The sequence below is a fragment of the Acinonyx jubatus genome, chromosome B1, assembly GCF_027475565.1.
Source record: "Acinonyx jubatus isolate Ajub_Pintada_27869175 chromosome B1, VMU_Ajub_asm_v1.0, whole genome shotgun sequence".
Taxonomy (NCBI): Eukaryota; Metazoa; Chordata; class Mammalia; order Carnivora; family Felidae; genus Acinonyx; species Acinonyx jubatus.
The window spans coordinates 19,825,804-19,848,028 of NC_069382.1; the positions used below are offsets into that span (position 1 = coordinate 19,825,804).

Consider the following 22,225-nt stretch of genomic DNA (forward strand, 5'->3'; position numbering starts at 1 on the left):
CGCCACCAATGTATGCCTGTATTACTTTTGCCCCACTGTAAAACTAAAAAATTGTAACTTGAACCATCATGAAGTTGGGGACTGTCTATACACTAGCTATGTTAAGAGAGAACTCTAATTCAGGCTTGATAACGTGATTTGTTTTCAAAATATCCAAATCAAGAACTTTTTGTAAAATTGTTGGCCCAATTTGAATATGGGATAACTCTGAATATGAAAATGTTCTCTATATACTATATAGAATAGATATAATTAAGAAACAGAGTATAGCTACAGTGTAAGAAAAATGGTCTCAACTGTAAGTCTCTGGCTAGTTGATACGTCACTCTTTTTCATGTCTTTTCCATTTTGTTTTGACATTTAAAATTGCCAAATAAGCCATAACTCTGAAATAAATTCTGAAGCATAAGTGACTATGTCAGTTTAAATGAAAATGCAATTCAGGGCTGTATGGAGGATATACATTTATTAACAGTGAAAAAGCATTTACCCAAAGTGAATGTTACAAAATACAAAGAGTACCTGCACAGTCCAGTGGGCTCACTAGTTTAAGCATTATCTCAACCTGCACAGGATTCTGTCTCACTCATTTTGACCTTTCTCCCTCTTTTATCTGTAACCAGATTTTCAACTTAAAAATTAACAAACAGGAATCCTGAATGCCTAACCTCTGAGCAGTAGTTACTAAGGAGAATGTAAAACAATTATCTGATCTTAAGCCCCAAGTATTTTAAAACTGAATTATCTTCTCAAATAGAAAACAACAGACTAGGTTACAGCAGCTATAACACAAGTCAAATAAGTTAGATAAGGTCCACAGCTTCTAGAGTAATAACTGAGAAGTACAGTTCTTCCACCGTACCTATCTTTCATAGGCATGTAGAGAGAGACCGAGCTGTAACACGAAGGCTCGGCTTGTGTGCCAATATGAAATTCTCCCCTTTCCGTTCGGAGTCTACAAGACATATAAATATAGAACTTGAGTATCCATATAATCTATCGTTTTAGTTTCCCAGAAGTCAGGCCAACTGGGTAAGAATTGCTGATTCTGGAATGATAGTTCTCTGAATAGGTTTTTTTTTTTTTCTCCCCTCTCTCTCTGGAATAGGTTTTATTAATGTTGGAGCTCTACACCTCACATAATTTAAATTAATTAGTGATACAGTAAATGTCCTCAGAAATCCTCACTTAACAGACTCCCTGATGAGCACTGTAATTTTACAATCAAGTATCAGGCAACTAAGAATTTTAAAGGAATACCAATGAAATGACTTTCTTATGGCATGTTTCAGTAAATTGTTATTAAGTTTTAAAGACGAATTGAAATTAAGTCTTCATATTTAATTCGAGAAACCTGTAAGGTTGGCTTGTTAACAGGCTCGGTGAAGCCTCCCTCAGGTATAGGTCAACTTTGCAATCTAAAGGTAATTCACCTTTAAAAACTGATTTACTTAGTGATGAAGAAATCTCATAGATGTATCTCAAAAGCCAAGTTTGTCTAAAGGCATACAGAGAGTTAACATTCTGCTGCATAAAATTTAGTTCTGTAATCCCTACTTGAAGGGGTTTGGTTTTTCATTTCAAATTAATCATAATGTTACCTGTTTGTGCAGAAATACTCCCTAATTACATAAAACCTTTTTTTTAGGCTGTGGCAACATAGATAGGAATTGAATTCTGGAAAATATTTATCTGATAAGTATGTAAGTTCGAAGTACTAAGGACATGTGTTCTGAACTTAATCCAATTTGAACAGAATATTAATATATATTTTGTAACAACGTCACCAATATCCTGGATACCTTTATAACTTGCCCTATTCTCGCACAGGAATAAGACAATGCAGGCATTTAAAAGAATATCAGACCCAACAGCAGCAACACTCATAGTATCTGGAAGCCTGGCCCAATGGCTGCTCTTTATATTAACTAGTCTATTTGTCTAACTCTTGACTGTTGCTCTTCTCTAACTATCCTAACCATACAGAACAGTGACTTCCTGTTTAGAATTCAACATCATTTCCAAGAGATTACTTTACAGATGAGTCCAACTTTATTTAAAACTACATCTTAAATTTAACAATACTAAACATCACAATGGGAGAGGAAAAAAAAAAAAAAAGACCAAAAAGAAAAAAAGAAAGAAAAGAAAAACAACCCTACAGTGTATCAAGGCTTGAATCTGTCCAGAATTCAGTTTCTGATGTTTTAAACTGCCACGGGCAGAAATCAGCACACCTATCAAGAATGCAGTGTCAAACTAATTTACATTTTTATACAGATCAAAACAGACGTTTATTTAGTGCCATGTTCATGTATGCATTGACTATGTAAAGCAAGTTAGATGAGCCTCTGAAGACCTCTCATACACTTTGGGCTCCCACTGTTTCTGAAAAACAGAATGAATGCATTATAAATTATTGAATTAAGACATACTAGAATTTACTATTCTCTTACATTAAAGTTATTACAAAAATACTAATGTAGTTTAAAAACAGGTGAGAGTTTGAGGACAGCAGACTGAGCAGATACTTAATTTCTCTTAAAAAAACTCCACTAGGAAAAAAACGGTAAAACTGATGAAATCCTGACCAAGAAAAGTGGCTGTGAGGGAAAGCAGGACAGGGGACAACAAGCCCCCAGGACGCTAAAAGCAGGTGGTGGCGCAGTGTGGGGCGAGAAGGGCTCAGCCCAGACCCCCTGAGCAGGGGCAGCTTTGAGACTCCAACTAGCAGAACTGGGCTAAACCACTGGGAAATCAGTTAAAGGTTTGACATTTAGTATTTCTAGGGAAAACAAAAATAAAAAATCTTAATTAACTGGCTGATGAATGGACAGAGAACAACAAGAAAATCCTTTGATTTTGATGCAAGACACGTTCTCATCTGAGTGGCCCAGGGGCTGTGCCATTAGATCGATACAGAAAGAAATCTGGGATTACTACTGCCTGGCTCTGCAACGAGACATACTTACACAGAATGGTCTTCAGAAAAAGAATAGAAGTTTCAACTACTATAGTTATAAAAATAAAATGTGTGTTTGCTTTCATAACCTTAATGTAAGAAGAAGAGTAAAACTGAATAGAGAAAGCAGGAGGAAAAGGAGGCAGTCAGTGGCTAATGACCAAAGTTGATAGAACGAGCAACCAACCATATATACTTAAAATAACAAAGGTATCCTCAAACAGAAAAACCAAAAATAATAATCGTGAAAGGAGAGGTAGGTCCAAATACTCACTTTTGATAGGGAAGATAAGAGATGTCTGAATTTTTTAAATTAAGAAAAATTAAAACGATATTATTTAAAGATAAACAGTGTCTCATCCAAAAGAACTAAAAACCAGTAATTAAAACAAATGGGTTCCTCCAATTATCCTTAAGTCTTTTGTACCTTTCCTTCTTAAACAACAGGCATCTATTACCTTGCTAAAATTCAAGATTTTAAAAATAGAAAATTATCTGATAATACCATTTTATACCTAATTTCTAAATTCGGCAGTGGACTAGACTTTTTACAGAATTATGCTTCCTTCCAACATTTGGCTTAAATCTTCCAAGTACTATGAATGGATGTGAAAAACAAAATGATGGTATCAAGAGTCACTAATTTTTCAATATGATTTGGTTGAAATTGGCAACTCTTACCAGGTTCTTTTAGTGTCTGAGAATTCCCAGCTAATTCTTCACTCTGCATTTCACATAATATTTCACCAGATAAATGGTTTTTCTGTTCTTCCTCTACCATTTTCTTCCTTAGGTCTGCCTTTGGAATGAAAACAAAAAACAAAAAAACACCTCAAAATCAGTTTTCCTCTCAGTAGTAGTATTTGTTATATGAAGACAAGTTTAATTAATTAACGAAAGCAAAATACCTCTGAATATATTGTCAGTTTAAGTGGTAAATCTTCAACTTTCACGAAGTCTTCTTCATCAGATTTTTGACTTATGTTACCAGACTCTGCTTCCTGTAAGATAAATTATATTTAATGAAGGCAATCCACTCTATCTCTGGATCTAAGCCTTTAAAGTCATCCATGCCAAGAGATAAAGTGGATTCTTAGACATAAGTACACATCAGTAATTCCATCCTATTTGTTTTTGTCCTGCATTCAACTCCATGAATAAAACAAAGCTGGCGTGCACAGGAAGGGCCATGCACTTGCAGCTGTGGACATACTACCGAGCACATCTGTCTCCATTTGATAAAACAAAGAGCCAGTTTATATAGGTTCAAAGAAAAAATAGCAGTTACACCGAAGGCTAAAATAATCAGAAGAAAAACTCTGGTTTCTTGATACGATTATGGAACGCATCAGAACTGTATCTAGCAGACTATCAATAAACATTTATAGGCTTTCAATAGCAGCTCTGTGGAAGCTGAGAAACATGAGGTATGAATCTAATAACTCCCTTCTGTGATCTCTTCAGTGTTTCTTTGAAACCTGAAATCTTTTATTCCCCTAGTTTCCCTTTCTGATTTTTAACGATATCACTGTACCAATTACCCAAGTGGAAACCTTAAATTTTTCTTCTTCTTTCAACATTTCTCACCCATCTCTCCCTCATTCATCTCGAACTTGGTGTCTCTATGCATGGTAAGGGAGCTTCCTAACATCACCTCCTTGACAACAAATCTTATACAGTCATCAGATTCATCTTCAAAAAGCATGACTTTGGCCATTTGACTTTCTTGCACAAGAACCTTCAGTAGTGGCCCTGGCCTAAATTTCAAATTCAAGTCCCCTCTATAATCAAACATTAACTTAATTTCAATTGACTGCCTCCTACAGCAACTCTATGCACTCATCAAATTAGAGTAAGAATAAGTCTAACAGGTAACTTTCAGAGTTTAAAATAATTTTATGGTGTAAATTTTACGGTGGTAAAGCAATCAAGACAGTTAAACTCTACTAATGTTTCGGGAATATTATAAGCTGAGAAATTATGAAATCGTAATTGTAAATACATCTGTAAGAAGAAAGTTGATGTTAAAAGAAAAAAAGTGAAATACATTCCTTAGGCCTAAAAGTACATTGTTATAAATCCCTTAATTTTTGCTGACAAGTTTATAAAACACAATCTGAGATCCAAAAAAAAACCTACTTACTATAAAAATTAAATTGAAACAAAAATGTCCAAGGTAAAAACTCAACTTACACCCTAAGTATAGATTTGCTACCATATTTTTCTGTCATTTACTGTATAGAGATAAGGAGTCTACTGCTGTCAAATTGTGAACTTTCAGGTTTATCAAGGATTTATGAAATGCTCTAAAATAATTAAGATGTTAGACATGGATACTGTGAGAGATTAACGGTGACCCGCGTATCATCTGTCTAAATCTAAACTTGGAATGAACTCTGAAGACTGCCACCTAAAGCTCAAAATTATAAAAAAGAAGAGTTTTAGGTTTTGAGACAATCATCTTAATTTACTATCACCCTTCTGTTCAAGTTTAAAATCAGTTTGAAACGAAAACCATCTTGGCTGTTACTAAGCCTAAACACAAAGGAAGGTTCTGTGTACAGACTGTAAATGTTACCTTGGAAATGGAGAAATACACACAGAAATGAAATGTAAATGATACGTACATAGTCATTGACTAACACTGGAGATTCAGTGTCAGGACTTCCGGCCAAAGAGCTTTCAGGAGTTTCCTGGGCAGATTTAACTTCTTTGACTGCAGGCACCAAGGTTTCAATTTCAGTTAAAGGTAAAGGCAAAGGGTTAGGCTGTTTAGATGAATCAATGGTAGTAAGAGAGTCCTTTTGGATGGCGCTATTTAAAGGTTGCTCATTTTCCAAGATGTTGAGGTAACAGGGTTTCACAGGAGTGCTATCTTGGTCATCTGGCATCAAAAGAAAGTCTTAACATTAATGTAATGAAACAGCTATTATATTTTACTATTATACCAAATAGGCAGTATATATGAATGAGTAATCAAGATATTTAAAACCCAAAAGAAGAGGCAGCTACAAATTTTCCTTATCAATGGTTCCTAAAATTAGTTCATCAGATTCATCTGGGGATGTTTTAAAAATTAGATTTCTGAAATCCACCCAATTTCTAATGAAGTAGGATATTTATGAATAATATCCAGGAATGGGCATTCTAAAAAATCCCCCACATTTGTAGCTAAAGATGTCTTCTTTAAAGACTTTTTTCTGTGTGTTTATTTATTTGTCAACTCTTGTTTAACAAGTGTTTGCCGAAACAAAGCCCTCATGTTTTCTACAAAGGACTTAGGGGAAGGAAAAAAGACATACATCAGGTTCAAAACACCTTCCAAGTTACGTTAGGTAAGAATTTAGTTGGGTTTTTTTGTTTTTTGTTTTTTGTTTTAGTTTTAAGCACATAAAGGGCACTTTAGATAATCTTAAAATTGAACACTTTAGATTTCTTGCCTTTACTAGTAGTGGGTTCTTGTTCTGATGGGACATTTTTGCTTTCTCCTGATTTTTCAAAGTCATGTTGTAGTACCTAGAAGGAAAAAGTGATGTCTTAATACCAGGGCCTGAAATATATGGCCACTATATAGGAGATGGGTTACTACTGTAAGGTTTTTGTCCAACTTGAGACCTTCATACAAGGGTATTTAAAAATATCTTCTGAATTTTCAAGAAGGAGGCATAGTTGCCACTGTTAAAATGGCTAAGTAAAAAGGCTTCCTTTTCTTCTTAACCTCAAAATAATAGAGAACTAGAGTGTTATGGATTCCACTATTTATTTATTTTTCAGATCAGACTGGATCATGAATGACACTAAAACACATCTGTTTGTATGTAGATGTTCAGTGAATGGAAGAGGAAGTGAGCAGGAGGGAGAAAGATGAAGCAAAGTGCCTTCAGCAAGAAGAGAGAAGAGTAACATTCACCTCATGCTTGGAAGTACCAGATTCTAGGAAGGAAGGAATACATTGTGGGTGAAAAGGGGGGTGCTGGTGGTTCTTTGAAACCGTTTAAAGAAGACGCAAACACCAGGTTCCCTCCCCAAACTCAAATAGAAAATGGGAGATTATAGTTTGGGTAAAGGGAATTAGTGAGCCTCAGACCCGGGGCTGCCAGGGTGGGGTGCAGAAAGCACAAATGAGGACAGGATAAAATGTCACACTGAAAACAGAAGGATTCAGCAGAAGTCTGTGCAGTGATGGGACACTGGGCGTCATTTCCACATCAAGCTCCAGAAGAGCAGCCGTCAAGGGGTGTATCTACCTCCTCCCCGGCAGGAGGACAACGGATGACCCTTCTGGGGAGAAACTAAAAACACCCCAAAGAAAATACCAACAGGTACTAACATATGGGAGTTTCTATCAAAAAGCTAACCATCTACCCAAATGCCCTCCCGTGAAGCCCAGAACAACCCCAATCTGCTTTATGCTGAGTCGTTTTTTAATATAAACACTAAAGGTACCACAGGCGTTTGAAGAAAGCCTGCAGGTGAGTAAGAGAAGAGAGTGCTTCCTTAAAGTAGCAGCATGCTATAAAAAAGTAATCAGAAAATAAAAGTATTTAGAAATTAAAAATATGACATTCACATAAGTATTAAGGTCAAAAAACCTCCCAGAAAGTAAAACAGAGTAAAGGGACAATATAAAGAAGAGAGGAGATTAGAAATTGGAAAATTAAACCAGGGGCACCTGGGTGGCTCAGTCAGTTGAGCATCTGACTTCAGCTCAGGTCATGATCTTACAGTTCCTGAGTTTGAGCCCCGCATCGGGCTCTGTACTGACAGCTCGGAGCCTAGAGCCTGCTTCAGATTCTGTGTCTCCCTCTCTCTCTGCCCCTTCCCTGCTCACAATCTGTTACTCTGTCTCCCTCTCTCTTTCAAAAATAAATAAAACATTAAAAAAAAAATTAAACCATGAGGGCCAATAATGTCTGACAATATTAATTCTAGGAGGAATGAAGAGAGAAAATGGTGGGGAAGAAATACACAAAAAGAAAATTTACCAAAATGAAGGACATGATAATGATTGCTCACAGACCCCCTGAGTACCCAGTTTAGTGACTAAAAAAAGACCCACAACAATGTGCATCACTGTAAAACTTCAACACAAGTCCAGGGGAAGCTCCAGTGTAGGAAGGAAAAGATACAAAGAATCACAACTAAAAAAGGCACTCGCCTTCTCAACAGCAGCAATGAAAACTGGAAGACGTTGGAAGACAGAGCAGTTGTCTCTCAAAGATCTGAGGGAAATGATTTTTAACATGGAGGAATTTAAGATTTTCTTAGACATATAAATACAGCCTCAAAATATTTCTCTTTTATGCACTCTTTCTCTGAGAGATACGTGAAATGTGCTCCACCAAAATGAGGTGAAATGACAAGACTGAATTCTCAAAACAGATGGAATAAAGAATGACAAAGGGAATCCCCAGGCTGCTAGCTAGTGAGCATGTCTAATGAAGAGCCAACCCAAGATGGAGCAGGAAGAACAAAACTGACAGACTGGTTCATGTAGAAAATTGTACTGAGAAGTATATACAGCTATTGGTGGGCAGAGCAAAGACTCGGGTATGTGGTCAAAGGAAATTAGGTCAAAAAAAAAAAAAACTGAGACAAGTATTAATTTCAGGTGAAAAAAATGTACACGACTAAGCAATAAACAGTATTTGCTTAGTTCAGCAGTAATATTTATACAGTTTGGTTACATCTATGGTTAAATGCAGATGTAAGCTAAAGACACAATTAAACAAGGAGGACGGTATTAATATAATTACGTGAGGAATCATTAAGTGACCTAAAAGGCTTCACCTGCTATAACAGGAAGTCAACAGAGAATGTCTAATACATAAATAAATAAATACAAACACATTATTCAGAAATAGAGTTAAAGAGCCAAAGAAATCATACAAAATACTGCCTGTGGAACAGGATGAGGTGGAGGCAAGAAATGGAATGATTTTATTTTGTCACATACGATTTCCATGTATGACTAGGAAATACATAAAGATAAATGAAAAATCCAGCTCTTCTGCAGTAATCTCAGTTTTTATGACCTTTTACAAAAAAAAAAAAAGACTAAAGTGCTTTAAAAGTAAACATTGCTAAATACAAAATTAAACTAGTGTTTCATTTGGATTTCAATAAGGATAGTAAAGAGGTCTGTTTACTCATGAGAGTGAGAATAGGGAAGCTGTAAATTTTGACACCTTTAAAAAGGAGCTGCCTTCAGTACTTGAAGATGACTCGGGGAAGGTGTGTTAGTCCCAACCAGAATACCTGATCGTCGTGTTCAGTTTCTTCCGCAGTTTCAGTGTTGGCCTGAAGTGAAGTCTGAACATCTACAGGTCCCTCCTCAAATTCTTCTATCTCTTCATCTTCATTCTCATCTTCTCCACTTCCGTAATTCGTCAAAGCCTGAGTTTCAGCTTTGGATAAGTCTAAGTTGATTAACACACAGTTTCTAGTAAATTTCCATCACTAAATCGTAGTGTCAGCTACCACATATTGCATTCCTGCACCGCACAAGTCCTTTACAACTAGTATCTGAAATCTTCCAAACCGTAAGCACTAGAATACTGTGGCACAGAAAGGGGAAATAATTAGGCAGGGCCACACCAAAAAATCCAGAGTGGCTGACACCTACCTCTGTAATCATTACACTCCCCCCAACTGTGTGAATAAGTGACCTATAAAGAACTCGCATATACACCTAGTACGAGCCTTTCCACTTACTAATAGACACTGGACATTCTTCACTTTCTTCATCTTCCTCTTGTTCAGAAACATCAGATCTCACGTTTTTGGGACCGTCACCATCATACATCTCAGATGTTTGAGTCTGCTTAACTGTTTCGGTCTCATCCTTGTCCTAGTCACAAATAAACATAATTAATTCCTTAAAATACATTTTAAAAACGTATACAGTAAGTCTGCCAAAAAAAAAATCAGTCATTATCTAATAAAAAATACAAAAAGTAATTGTTTTTAAAAGAAACTGAAGTTTTGTCAGAATCTCAAATGTTAAAAAGCTGTTAAAAGTTATTTAATTTTCTCTTTCAAAAGCAGTGTCTTTAGGCACAAATTAATTAGCACATACTTTGTCTTCATCATCAATTTCTCCAGCAGGTGAGCCATGATCTCCTTCAAGAATCCTTTTGGCCTATGAGCAAGTTAAACAGAAATGAGGGGCAACCTTTCCGCATTATACTTGTATTTAGTAACTTTCACAAATCTGCAGTTTTTGATAAATAATCCAAAGCACTGAACGCTATCTTAGAAACGTAAATTCAACTCTTTCACTGAAATCTTTTAAATTAGCAAACAAAACCAACACTGCCCACCTGACAACTCCCTGGATATATAACAGCATCTCAAATTTACTAATTCTAAAACAAAAACCTTGACTCACTCCCCAAACTGAAGCCTCCCAGTCTTTCCAGTCTCCGTAAATGGGCCTTCAACAAGTCAGACAACAGAAACCAGCCTGTGCTGTAGTTTTATTATCCATACCTACACCATTAAAACTCCTCACTGACTCAGTCGTCAAAACGGATCTGTTGGTGCACACTCAGAGCTAAGTCACATCATTTCCTACCTGGACTACTATAGTCTCCCTGCTTCTATCTCTTCTCTCTTACAATTCCTATACAATGTGGTATCTAGACAAACCTTTTGAATTGCACAAGAGATTATGTCACTCCTCTATGTGAAAAGTTCCCATGGGTTTCCATCATGCTTAGAATAAAATAAAAGAGAAGGTCCTTACCAGTTTGGCCTTACCTACCTCGGTGACTTCATCTACACTCTCACTTCATTTAATGGGTTCCTGCCACCCTAACCTTTTTCCTGTTCTCCAAACTGCTCAGTCCTGCCTCAGCCTCTAAACTCACAGTTCTCTCTACCTGCAATGCTCTTCTTCCCTTTCATCTTCATTATAAACTCCTTGTCTTTCATGCCTTAGTTCATACACCCACCCAAACAGCCTCAAGAGACTGCCTATCTTAAAGCAGCCCTTCCAACCATTTCTTATGGGTTTTTTTTCCTGTTTTATTTTCTTCAAGCTCTTAGCAATCAGTGGCTGAAATGATCTGAAACTTATCTATGTCTAGATTGAAAATATTATGAAAAGTGTGAAATAGATGACTTGACTTTATCTACTTTACATTGCAGGGAGAAGGGTTACCTCTTTCTGTTTTGGGTCCTGACCTGCTTTCCCTCTGGTGCTTAGAGAGCCAAGAGGAGGTATGAGGTCTTGGTATGCCTCCAGTTTACGGGAAAAAAAACCAACCAGTTTCATATGTGATCAAGGCAAATTTAATAGGGCATAAGAAGCTACAGACATGTGCAACCAAAGTCCTAACTTGTAAACAAGACGTGTGTTGGTTGGGGTGATCGATATTCCTGGGACATCTACTGGGGTGGGCAACTGCTACAGCAGGCAGTTGGCTGGTTGAGGCCCGGATCCCAGTCCCCCTCTCTTCAGCAACTGACAATCATGTGAGTAATATATATGACAATTCCTGTCACCAATTTCTGTCTGTATTCCTGATCTTTTAGCCACTGCTATTCCACTGAGATTCAGTATGTGGCTACCATATGTACTGATTTGTGTAATCTGATTAACTGCTATTACTTCGAAAATATGTTTCCTGAGGTCAAGTGTGATTTCAGATAATAATGATCAAGAACTATATTTATATGCTAATTATAACTACTCCTAAAGCTAAATCAAAGTGAATATCATTTACCTCTTTGGCATAAGACTGTATCACTCCAGCTGCTTCTATTTTCCTTTTGCATCTCTGTTTAACAGTTATACTATTATTATCCAAATCTTGCATGAGCTTAAAGAAAGCCAATTCATTAAACAACACTTCAGATATTTCTACAAGAAGATCTTCTCCACAGTCTTTGAGTTTTCTGCCAGCAAATTTTGCCAGTGAATCCTATTCAAAGATAAACCAAGTAACTTTAAGATTACAGTAAACTTCAACTGTGGGTAGAGCAACACAGAGGATTAACAAGTTTAAATTATAATACCCAGGGAAAAACAATTCTGTTACTTTTTAGTATGAAAAAAGTTAAAACTAAAGGCTAATATTACTAGGAAACAACAGTAATATTCTTTAGTGATATTAACCTAAGTAGGAATTGTGCTAGTTCTGCTTAAAGAGTATATAGAAGGAAAGGAAAAGGACATCAGGTCACCCACAGATTTAGTCCCTACTTAGAATTGGTGGCCACCAGAGTTAAACAGGGAACTCTAACACCAAATGTTACTACACAGTACCAGGGGTACATATTTACCACGGTGAGAAGCTGAGGTGCCCATTGAGGAAAACACACAGTCTTCCCTTTTTAATGTTAATATCAGCGTATGTTCCAAGTTTCCTCCTTTTATATGAGCCAGCATTCTTTTTTTCAAAGTCTGCTTATTTTGGGAGGGCCTGGGTGGCTCAGTCGGTTAAGGATCTGACTTCGGCTTAGGTCATGATCTCGCGGTTCGTGGGTTAGAGCCCTGCATCGGGCTCTGTGCTCACGGTACGGAGCCTGGAGCCTGCTTCGGATTCTGTCTGTCTCTCTCTCTACCCCTCCCTCACTCAAAGTCTGTCTCTCTCAAAAATAAACATTAAAAAAATTTTAAGTTTATTAATTTTTTATAGTCTTTTTTAAGTTTATTCATTTATTTGGGGAGGGGGAGGGGATAGATACAGCGGGAAGGGGCAGAGGGAGGGAGAAGAGAGAGAATTCCCTTAGAGATGATTGGATCAAATGAAGACACACTCCCTAACACAATTTTTTTTCCCTAATACAATCATCCCCACCCAATGGATGCTGCTGGAATGGACATTTATTTGAATAAACTGCATATTGCCAGAAAATGGCCAAAAAAAAAAAAAAAGTCTCAACTAGAGGGTATAGATTGTAAGTCATGTAAGTATCAACTCTTACCTGTAATATACTTCCAAGCTGTTTATGAAAGAACTTTACAAACTCTTTGCTCTCATCATTTTGCTGGGTAAGGGTCAAAACCATGCGTCTCACTGAAGTTAGAAGTTGAGAAGAGCATACTTCATCCATGTGCTCCTGAGAAAAATCCAAGCTGGTTAGGATATAAACTTACCTACTGGTTAAGAAATACTAATTCACGTGAGCTTTTGTTTTGCATAGATGCTTCTCAATTTTCAGGTACACATTTTGAAATATTCATAGAGCAGCCAGACTCCCACACTATACATGTTAAGGGGTTTATACATTTTAACCAACCACAGCAGGTAATAGCCAATAAAAGAAACTGGCTATTTTTCATCACTTCCTTTCTTACACCTTACCTCACAGCTCACCTGCTACCCACTTGCTCCACGTGTTTTCTAACTCAGCTTTCTCAGTGTCGGCACTGTGGTCACTCTGTGCCCTGGAGGATGTCTAGTGGCACTCTGGCTTCTACCCACTAGAGGCTAGTACCTTTACCTTTCTAAGTCCTGGGAACTAATGTATGTAGACACTACAAAATGTTTTTAGGGTCAAAATCACCTCAGTTGAGAACCAATGTCCTAACTTCTGTAACAAGCCCTTTTGGGCAAGTTTCTTCTCCTTCATCTTCCTTGAGAAGCATGTGCAAGCACCTAATAATCCAAATCATGGTTCACTTTTGGAGGTGAGTCCCTATCACATCCACACCAAGTAACCTCAAGGTTCTAATCCCTCTTCTGCCACTAAACTCATTTAGGCAGGTCTTCTAACCTTTACTCAGCCAAGTTTCTGTTTTGGCTTTGTTTTTTTGTTTTTTGTTTTTTCTATAGAAGTGTGTAAAGTGAGGTGGCTAAACTAGATGATTTCTAAGGTTTCTTAAACTGAAGGATTTAAAGCCACTTTTGAAAAATTCACTGTGAGAGCAGGTGACTTAAAAAAAAAAAAAAAAAAAGGATAACAGTCCCTTGTCTTCAAGGAATCAAACACCAGAAAAGTCAAGTCAAGATACATGAATGATCAATCACTACATGCTATGCACTGTCCAGTAGATCATACTTTTTAACTGTAGGGGCTGTTTCTCTTTCAGGACTGAGCACAATGGTCAGCTCACAGGAGACACTTATTACTGGCTGATAAACAGATATCATAAAAGCAGCACACTAGGTTCTAGAAGGATTTGTAAAAGCTCATTAGAAACAACAACAATTATCTCTGAAAAAGACATTTCAGCCAAGCAGAAAAGAGGGAAGTTGCTTCATATTTTTAATAGTGACAACTTGTACAAAGGGCTGATGCGTGAAAAAGCAATGGCAGGAATAGGAAATTTTGAGCAATTTAGAGTGAGTGTACCAAATGGAGAATTGGGAGAGATGAAGTTGGGAAAGTATACCAGGTCCCTAAATGAAATCTCTCAAAGGCTGGGGAGGGGGGAGTCTGCATAGTAAACATTCATTTCTTGCCTATTATGACAGGCAGTCTAGGTAAAATACGAGCATCTGAATTAAGGTTATGCTACCGGAGAGAAGGAAGGAAAATCAGTTTTGGACTCGCTGGTGACAAGAGGGTTAAGAGAGTCAAGAAGTCTAGCTTAGGTGACTGGGTGTAATACTGACATTAACAAAGTTCTTACAATCTTACCAAAAAAGTCAAGATTTGTTGGCCTCAAAAACTTTTTGAAACACTAAATTAAGTGAATATTTATGAAAGGGTATCACTTAAATCACAAACAAAATGGTAAAAGCAATGAAATTTCCTGACTGCAGATGCCTGCATTCCCTAAGCATAAAACTAAATCATTCAGGCTTTTTAACCCTTAGACAATAACTGTACATATTAAATATTACTACCAATATACCTAATTTAACCAAGAAAGACATGTTTAGAAGTATGTTTTGTGTCACTCATGATAAAACAAAAACGTAAAATAAAAAAGGCAACACTCATCTGTTTCAGATGAAAGCAAATAATCACTTAGTTTAAGTCAGTTCACCTGAAGGAATGGTTTTAAACTGTTAAATAAATACCTACCCATCTATCTACAAGAATACATACACATTCTTACAATTTATAGGAATATCAATATTCTTTTTGGAGATGTGAGTATATATAAATAATGGGAGACAAATTTATAGGATTGATGAAACTGATGTTTTTAGCTTTCTTAGGTCTACCTGTATTTTCTGAATTTACTATAATAAAGTCTTTTTTTAAGATTTAAAAAACAAAACACAAAGTACTTAAGAAATTACTGCTTACCTTCAAAAAAGGAATGACTTCTTTCATAATGGCTTTAATTTGCCGGTCCAGCTGCTGAGTATCAATTCTAGGACACGGGACAGTAGAAACTTCGCTTACAGGTTGTTGTGAACTACAATTTTCAATGGGAGTTTCTATTTTTTAAAAAGAAAATGACTTATTAGCAAAATAAAGCCTATGATATTATACATATGCATTTATTCAGAATCCTAAATATTAAAGTCTCATGATTTTATGGGAAAATAACACAAAGGAGTATCTACGTAGTTTTAGCACCCTTAATGAAAAGAGAGTGGTAATAAAACTACTATTATACGTCAGGTGGGGCTATACATTTTTTTTTGTACATATGAACTATAGGTTTTTACTTCTAATCAACCAGGAACACACCTTCCAAGTTAGGAACGGTAGCCGCGGCGGCAGCACCGTCCTCATCCTCAACAATCCTGCAGGTGCATCTTGTGTTTGTGCTCCTCTCGGCCTCGGTCTTCATGCGCTCATATTCTCTCATTCTGGCTAATGCCTGATCTAAGTGAATCACAGTGTTACCTGCATATGGAATAAAAACATTTCCAGAAAATATAAAAGCAAACTTTGTCATGTATTCCTCACAAAGTATTAATAAAAAACAAATGTCTGACCATAGGTAAGGAAACGTAGCTTCAACAAATTCTAGATACTGCACTAGCTGGATAACAAGGCGTGTTAGTCTCTTAGACTCTGAAGTCCATCCTGATTTCACTACATCATGTTGCTTCACGTAAACAGTACAAAGAAAATACATCCCAAATGTCACTCAAATCCTGATGAAAATGATCTAACTGAACACAAGCAAATAAGGTCAGGAAAAGGCCTGAGAAAAAGATTTCCCAGTTTTCCTTTGTCTACTTCAGACAAAGCTAGTGGTGAAGGACTGTAAGAAAAAAATTAATAAATGAAACAAAACACTTGGTAACTCAGAAAGGGGGAATGACCTGAAGGGGAAAGCCCGGCCACACAGAGATTTTTCTCTATATTGGGACTTCAGTTCAGACTTGACAGGTATTTACTCAGAAGGGAGCTAGGCTTAGAGTCCTTGATAGTCAAAATAAGGCAAGGAAGACTTACTGCTTTGGTAAAAGGTGCACATCTAATAAGGCAAGGTCTGGCCCTTTGCTTTGTAGGAGACCTTTGGAATCACCTAAATCTTTTCTCTTCATGTGAAAAAAACACTAGAATAATAGCACCTTATTTTATCAGCTAAATGCCCCGGAGGTCTGAAATGACTGAATCTCTGTTATCTCTTGAAAGGGAAACAATCAGGTACCTGTATATACATTTTTCTTTTCTCTAGTCTCCTTTCCAAGTCTAAGACTCCAGATTTTCTTCTTACCTTTGAGTTCTACAACAACTCTCTATGCTTGCTTTACTGATGAAAAAAAAAATGCAATGTGTCATGCACATTGTGAGTTACCTGGGTTTCTCACTAAAGACTATTCATGCTAAGAAAGTTCTTATCTCACATTATGAAGTTAACATTTTTATTGAAAATGTGACTGGATGAGGCCCTGATACCTCTCAATTTTTCCCATTTATTAACCAGGAAACCTTAAAGGATAACGTTTCCCTGAAGGGAAGGAAATTAACATTTCCTGAACTCCTATTACACATGCTAGAAAGTTGTATGTATTTTTCACAAGACCATATAGCAAGGTAGGTTAAGACTCCCATTTCCTTAGGATATGCAGTCAGATGATCAGATGATTTGCCAAAGGCTAAGGAATTAACAGGAGACTCTTGACTTTAGACTGATGGACAGACTTTTAACCATGGTCTTTCTACCACATCTTGCCTTTTTGGAACTCTGGTTCTTAGTGTAATTCAAAGACTGTATTAAAGTCATGTTCTAAGATTATAAAAAATTCTGCTTACCTAGATCATCTGTTGCAAATGGCTCAAAATTTGAAGATACAGACATGACGCTAGCATTATCAGCATCATTTTGCTCACTTATTTTATGTGTTTCTCTCTCAAAGTTCTTCTCAAAAGTTTCCTAAGTTATAGTTTAAAAAAACAAAAATCACTAATATTTCTTTAAAATTTTTATGATATCCAAAATTTAACAAAGAAACTAAGTGTTGGCATAAAACTATATATTTAAAATTGTGATATAACTAAAGTTATTAAAGGTTGAACACAGAGAACATTAAAATATTAAGTAACCTTGCAGAACCTATGTCCTTGAGTAGATAAAAATTCACAGAGCCAGCTACTAATTTTAACTTGGAAAATTTAAACACTTCAAATGATTTCTACACCCTCAGGGAAATTCTCCCATCTCTAAACCCTAACAATACCTAGGACTTGACTTTATATGGTTTTACCAGAAGAAAAACATGACAGCATCATTCACTTTAAATGCACTTTATTGAAATATAATTTACATACAACAATGTACTCGTTACGTGTACAGTTGGATGAGTTCTAAAAATAACCTTATGCAACCACTTTCCCTAAAGATAAAGATCATTTCCACCAGCTCAAAATGTTCCTTTGTCCCCTCTGCAGTCAGTCTCCACTACACTCCACTGGTATGATTTCTATCACCAAATTAGTTTCGCTTGTTCTAGAACTTGACATATAAATGGAACCATTCAATATACACTCTACAGTGTCTGGCTTTTCTTTTGCTCCGTATGTTTCTGAAATTAATCCATGATGTCATATGTTTCAGAAGTTCATTATTTCTTAATGGCTGAACAGTATTCCAGCGTAAGGACATACCATCTTTTGTATATCCATTTATCTGCTGATGTTCGTTTGAGGCTATCGTGACTAACGATGCTATCACCGTAAGAATACAAGTATTTTTGTGGACATACGTTTTCATTTCTCTTGGATGAATACCTAAGAAGAAAAACTGTTTGGTTGCATGCCATGTTTGTGCTTAGGTTTATAAGAAACCGCCAAACTGCTTTCCAAGTGTTTGCACAATTTTACAATCCCATAAGCAGTGTGAAAGTTCCAACTGCTCTATATTCACACCAACACTTCTCATTGTCAACCTTTTTAATTTCAGCCTTTCTAGTGCATGTGAGGTAACACCTCATGTGGTTTTAACATGGACATTGGCCATTTACAGATCCTCCTTCACGCAGTGCCTGTTCAAATCTTGCCCATATTTTACCGAGCTGTTGGTTTTACAAGGGAATTGTAAAAGTTCTTTATAGAGTCTGGATTATTTACATAGTCATTGTCAGATATATGTACTTAAATTATTTTCTCCTAATGGTGTCTTTTGAAAGGCAGAATGATTTTATTTTTATGATGCTTATCAAATTTTTCCTTTACAGTTAATGCTTTGTGCACCCTAAGAAATCTTTGCTTATGTTCAATCATGAAGATTTTCTTTTAGAAGTCTTATAGTTTTGGCCTTCTCAGGATTTAATTTCAAAATAATTTTTGTGTATAGTGTGATTAAGGAGAGTCCCACATTCTAAAACCCACTTCACAATTTTCTCTCTCCTATTAATCTTTAAAATTTTTCTCTTAAGTTATGAAATGAAACCTCTGTCTCTGATTATAGGAAATTCAGGCATTACAGAATATGATTCAGGAAATGGAGTCATTTTGTTGCTCCTTCAATTAAGATTGGAAGGTAGAAGTGCTTTTGCCATTTTATGGCACCTGGAATAGAAGATACAAGGTGTTTCTTCCTCTTCCTAAACTTCAATTCTTCAACTCTCTTTTGACTTATAATTCCCAGATACCTACTTTCACTTCTCTCTTTCCTGGGCATGAAAACTCTTACATACTCTGAAATATGTCTATACAAGCTCCATAAATGAAGCTCAAAAGACCTTGGCTTAGAAACTTGGAGAATGAGAGTCTGTATCTGTCCAATATGGAAACCACTAGCCATGTGGCTATTTATATTAAAATTTAGTTCCTCAGTCCTGTTACCCACATTTCAAGTGCTCGATAGCCCCATGTGGCTAATAGCTACCATATTAGACAATGCACATATAAAATATTTCCATCATTGTACGAAGTTCCACTGGACAGCACTGCTCTAGATCTGTGGGTTGGAACACTGGATGGTGTGCTGCTACTGACTAAATAGCGTTAACAAAGTGTGGATGTTAATAACATTAATGACGAAATGAAGTTTTGAATGAAAAATTAAAGAACAATTCAGTTATTTAAAAGTAATACTAAGTACAGTTCTTTGTGCCAAATCAATATGGTTATGGGTTGAATCTCTGTGTCGACCCCCCAAATCCGTATGCTGAGGCCTTAACTCTCAATGTATTAGGAGGTGGACCTTTGGGAGGTAATCAAAGCTCAGATGAAGTAATGAGGGCGAAGCCCCCATGGCGGCATCAGTGCCCGTACAAGAAAAGAGACATCGGAGCCACATGTGGACACGTGGAAAAGGTGGTCATCTGCAAGCCAGGATGAGGGCCCTCACTGAGTACCAAATTTGCTGGCTCCATGATCTTGGAATTCCCAGGCTACAGAACTGTGAGAAATAAATGTCTATTGTTTAAGCCACCCAGTCTACAGTACTTTGTTGTACCAGCCTGAACTAAGACACTTACTCAGGAAGCACATATCTTTAAATTTTATTTAACTTTAAAATCTTGTCAGATTAAATTAACTTTATCATAAACTGTAGCTCAGTTTTCAACTTGCTACTGACGGTAAAGACCAATGTGCTCAAACATTTTAAAATAACGAAGTAATACCATGTATATGAAATCTGGATAAAAAGGGAGACAATGGGAGGTACAGGAGACAGAGACATCATTCATGCTCTCAGCAAGTTATTTCAGTAGCTAATAAACTTTAATGTAACTGCATATCTCCTACTTTTGTATACAGCTGGACCACTCTTCATTTTCCACAAAAAAAGAGTACACGATTTCCAAGTAGTTGTAACAGCAATCCCAAGTAACAATTACTTACATTATATATTTGACACTGTTAAGTGAATTAAAACCATGTACAAGTTTGTGTTCAGAGAGGTATAGGAGTTGGAGCCTAAGGTTTTAAGCAGAAAAGATGACTTGGGAAAGTACTGTTTCAAACATGAATGTAAGTTAAAGAGCAAAAATTCAGAAAATGTCCTCAATAGTTGTAAGGAAATTAGTTCATGTGAAGAAAAAACAAGAAATCTTTTGAGAAAATACTATCTTTTCAAAAGAACTTACAATGTTAAAATATCAACAATGGGCAGAAACACAGCAATACTGCTTCTGACTCTCTATAGCAGATACTTGCTGTTCAGTTATGGCACTCTTATCTGTGAATTTCCAAATACTAGAACTGGCAGAAAAAAGAAATGTATTTGCTATCCCAGGACCACATATTACCTTTTATAACAGCATCAGGGTCCAAACCTTTTAGGTGATTTCCAAACCCCTAACACATCATCTCCTCACTCTCCTAGTGGTTTGCCATTCACTCATTCAATCACTTCTATGCTAGGTAGGGCCTACTTGAAGAACACCATTTACTGAAAATACACCATTTTCCTCACCACTCTTTTCCTTTTCCCGGTTGCTTTTACTTTATTCAAAATTTTCTTCAATAACTTGAGTACGTTAGCTTTTTTCCCTGGATAATTTTTTTTTTGTCCAGGCTTCTCTCTTCCGACCCAAAGACCTGATTTATCTGGTATTTATGTACTTAAGGGCTCTGTGATCTGACTGCAGTCTGGTTTACTGAATGTCTTGAATAAACACAAGACATTTTACTAAATATCTGGTATCAATCAATTCCTATGTTGGGCACCAGAGATATAAACACAGCTATTTTAAACCTTATAACGTATCATTTATAGATAATTTTGGGGATTTAACTGCTGGCATATTTTAATTGAGTTGTATACCTCACCTCAAAATGATGTGTTTTACTCAGCTTTTTAAGAAAGCTAAAGACGCAATTATCAGGTATCTGCACAATTTATAACAACTTATTTAACTTTTGTTTACTGCATACTGAAATTATGTCTACATTAATCATGATCAGCTTACATCATCAGTGGTAGCAAGGCTTTCACTGGGGGTAAGTTCTGAGTTTGAGGCTATCCAAGTACCAGAATTCACTGACTTTACATTTTCCCCTTCTTTTTCATGGTTCTCAGAAATATGTCTGGATACTATGTCCTAAATAAGGAAATAAAATAGTTACTTACGTAAAACATTTAATTTTTTTCACAAATTTAAAAGCAGAAGCAGATAAAATAACAAATGCAATTCTCCTCACCTGTTAATTATGAGGAAGAAATAACATTAACGACAAAACACTAAAAAATTGCTCAGAAAGACTTTTAGAAAAGCTATTTAAGCTATGCAAGAAGCTTTAAATAAAATGGTAAGACAACACATGAAAAATGGATCATTATACATATGGAAGAAGATGTACTTCAGTCTAAGAAAGCAACCAGATATAATCATGAAGAGCATTACCAGACAGGATAGGAAAAAGAATGTTAGGTACCACATACCTGCAATGCATATAAAGCCCTCTGTCTCAAATAGTCTGTATTAAGCAGCTGAAGCTCATGGAAGAGTTCAATAAGAAAATGTGGACGAGATTCATTTTGAGAAATTAATGTAGCTACTTCAGAATAAATGGTATCCCGCAAAGCTTCAAACATGGAAAAATCACTCCCAGTTTCTGGAAGATATAAAAGATCAGGAAGTTAATAGTGATGAAATACATTCCTGACCATTTCTACTGGGTTGTATCAGTACTCTCAGGTTTAAATTACTTAAAACTCAGAACATATTCAATTCTATTTCAGGGCTTTTAAAGTAGAAAAAGAATCTTAAAAACTACCAAGATAAAGATAATCTCAAAATTATCAAGATATATATTAGAAAAATACTTAAATGTATGGATAGTATTACCTAGCATTATTCAGACTACTTATTTCTCAAAAAAAATGATCTGGATAATTTTACACATTTCGTAGGAATAATCAATGGAAATCTTTCAGCACTCGAATGAAATAAACAGATTTTTTTTTTTTTTTTTTTTTTTTTGCTAATACGAACTGCGTTACAG

General features: G+C 36.2%; 1 protein-coding gene across 26 annotated transcripts in view; it reads right to left on the reverse strand.

Moving 5' to 3' along the window:
- The window catches only part of PCM1 (pericentriolar material 1), an 82,942-nt gene that overhangs the window by 3,173 nt on the left and 57,544 nt on the right, over nt 1-22,225 (reverse strand). For 20 of the 26 annotated variants that reach the window (XM_027077209.2, XM_027077204.2, XM_053216336.1 and 17 more), the window contains 14 exons: nt 21,663-21,835; nt 21,190-21,321; nt 17,084-17,204; nt 15,563-15,721; nt 15,173-15,306; nt 12,896-13,030; nt 11,692-11,889; nt 10,041-10,103; nt 9,677-9,812; nt 9,221-9,381; nt 6,403-6,478; nt 5,590-5,846; nt 3,871-3,963; nt 3,644-3,761 (listed from right to left, as the gene is read on the reverse strand). In XM_027077209.2, the coding sequence (XP_026933010.2) occupies nt 3,644-3,761; nt 3,871-3,963; nt 5,590-5,846; nt 6,403-6,478; nt 9,221-9,381; nt 9,677-9,812; nt 10,041-10,103; nt 11,692-11,889; nt 12,896-13,030; nt 15,173-15,306; nt 15,563-15,721; nt 17,084-17,204; nt 21,190-21,321; nt 21,663-21,835 (1,956 nt within the window). Of the gene's footprint in view, nt 1-447; nt 2,389-3,643; nt 3,762-3,870; nt 3,964-5,589; nt 5,847-6,402; nt 6,479-9,220; nt 9,382-9,676; nt 9,813-10,040; nt 10,104-11,691; nt 11,890-12,895; nt 13,031-15,172; nt 15,307-15,562; nt 15,722-17,083; nt 17,205-21,189; nt 21,322-21,662; nt 21,836-22,225 lie in introns of those variants that run through there. The other 6 variants (XM_027077213.2, XM_027077226.2, XM_027077224.2 and 3 more) reach the window with 2 other exon arrangements.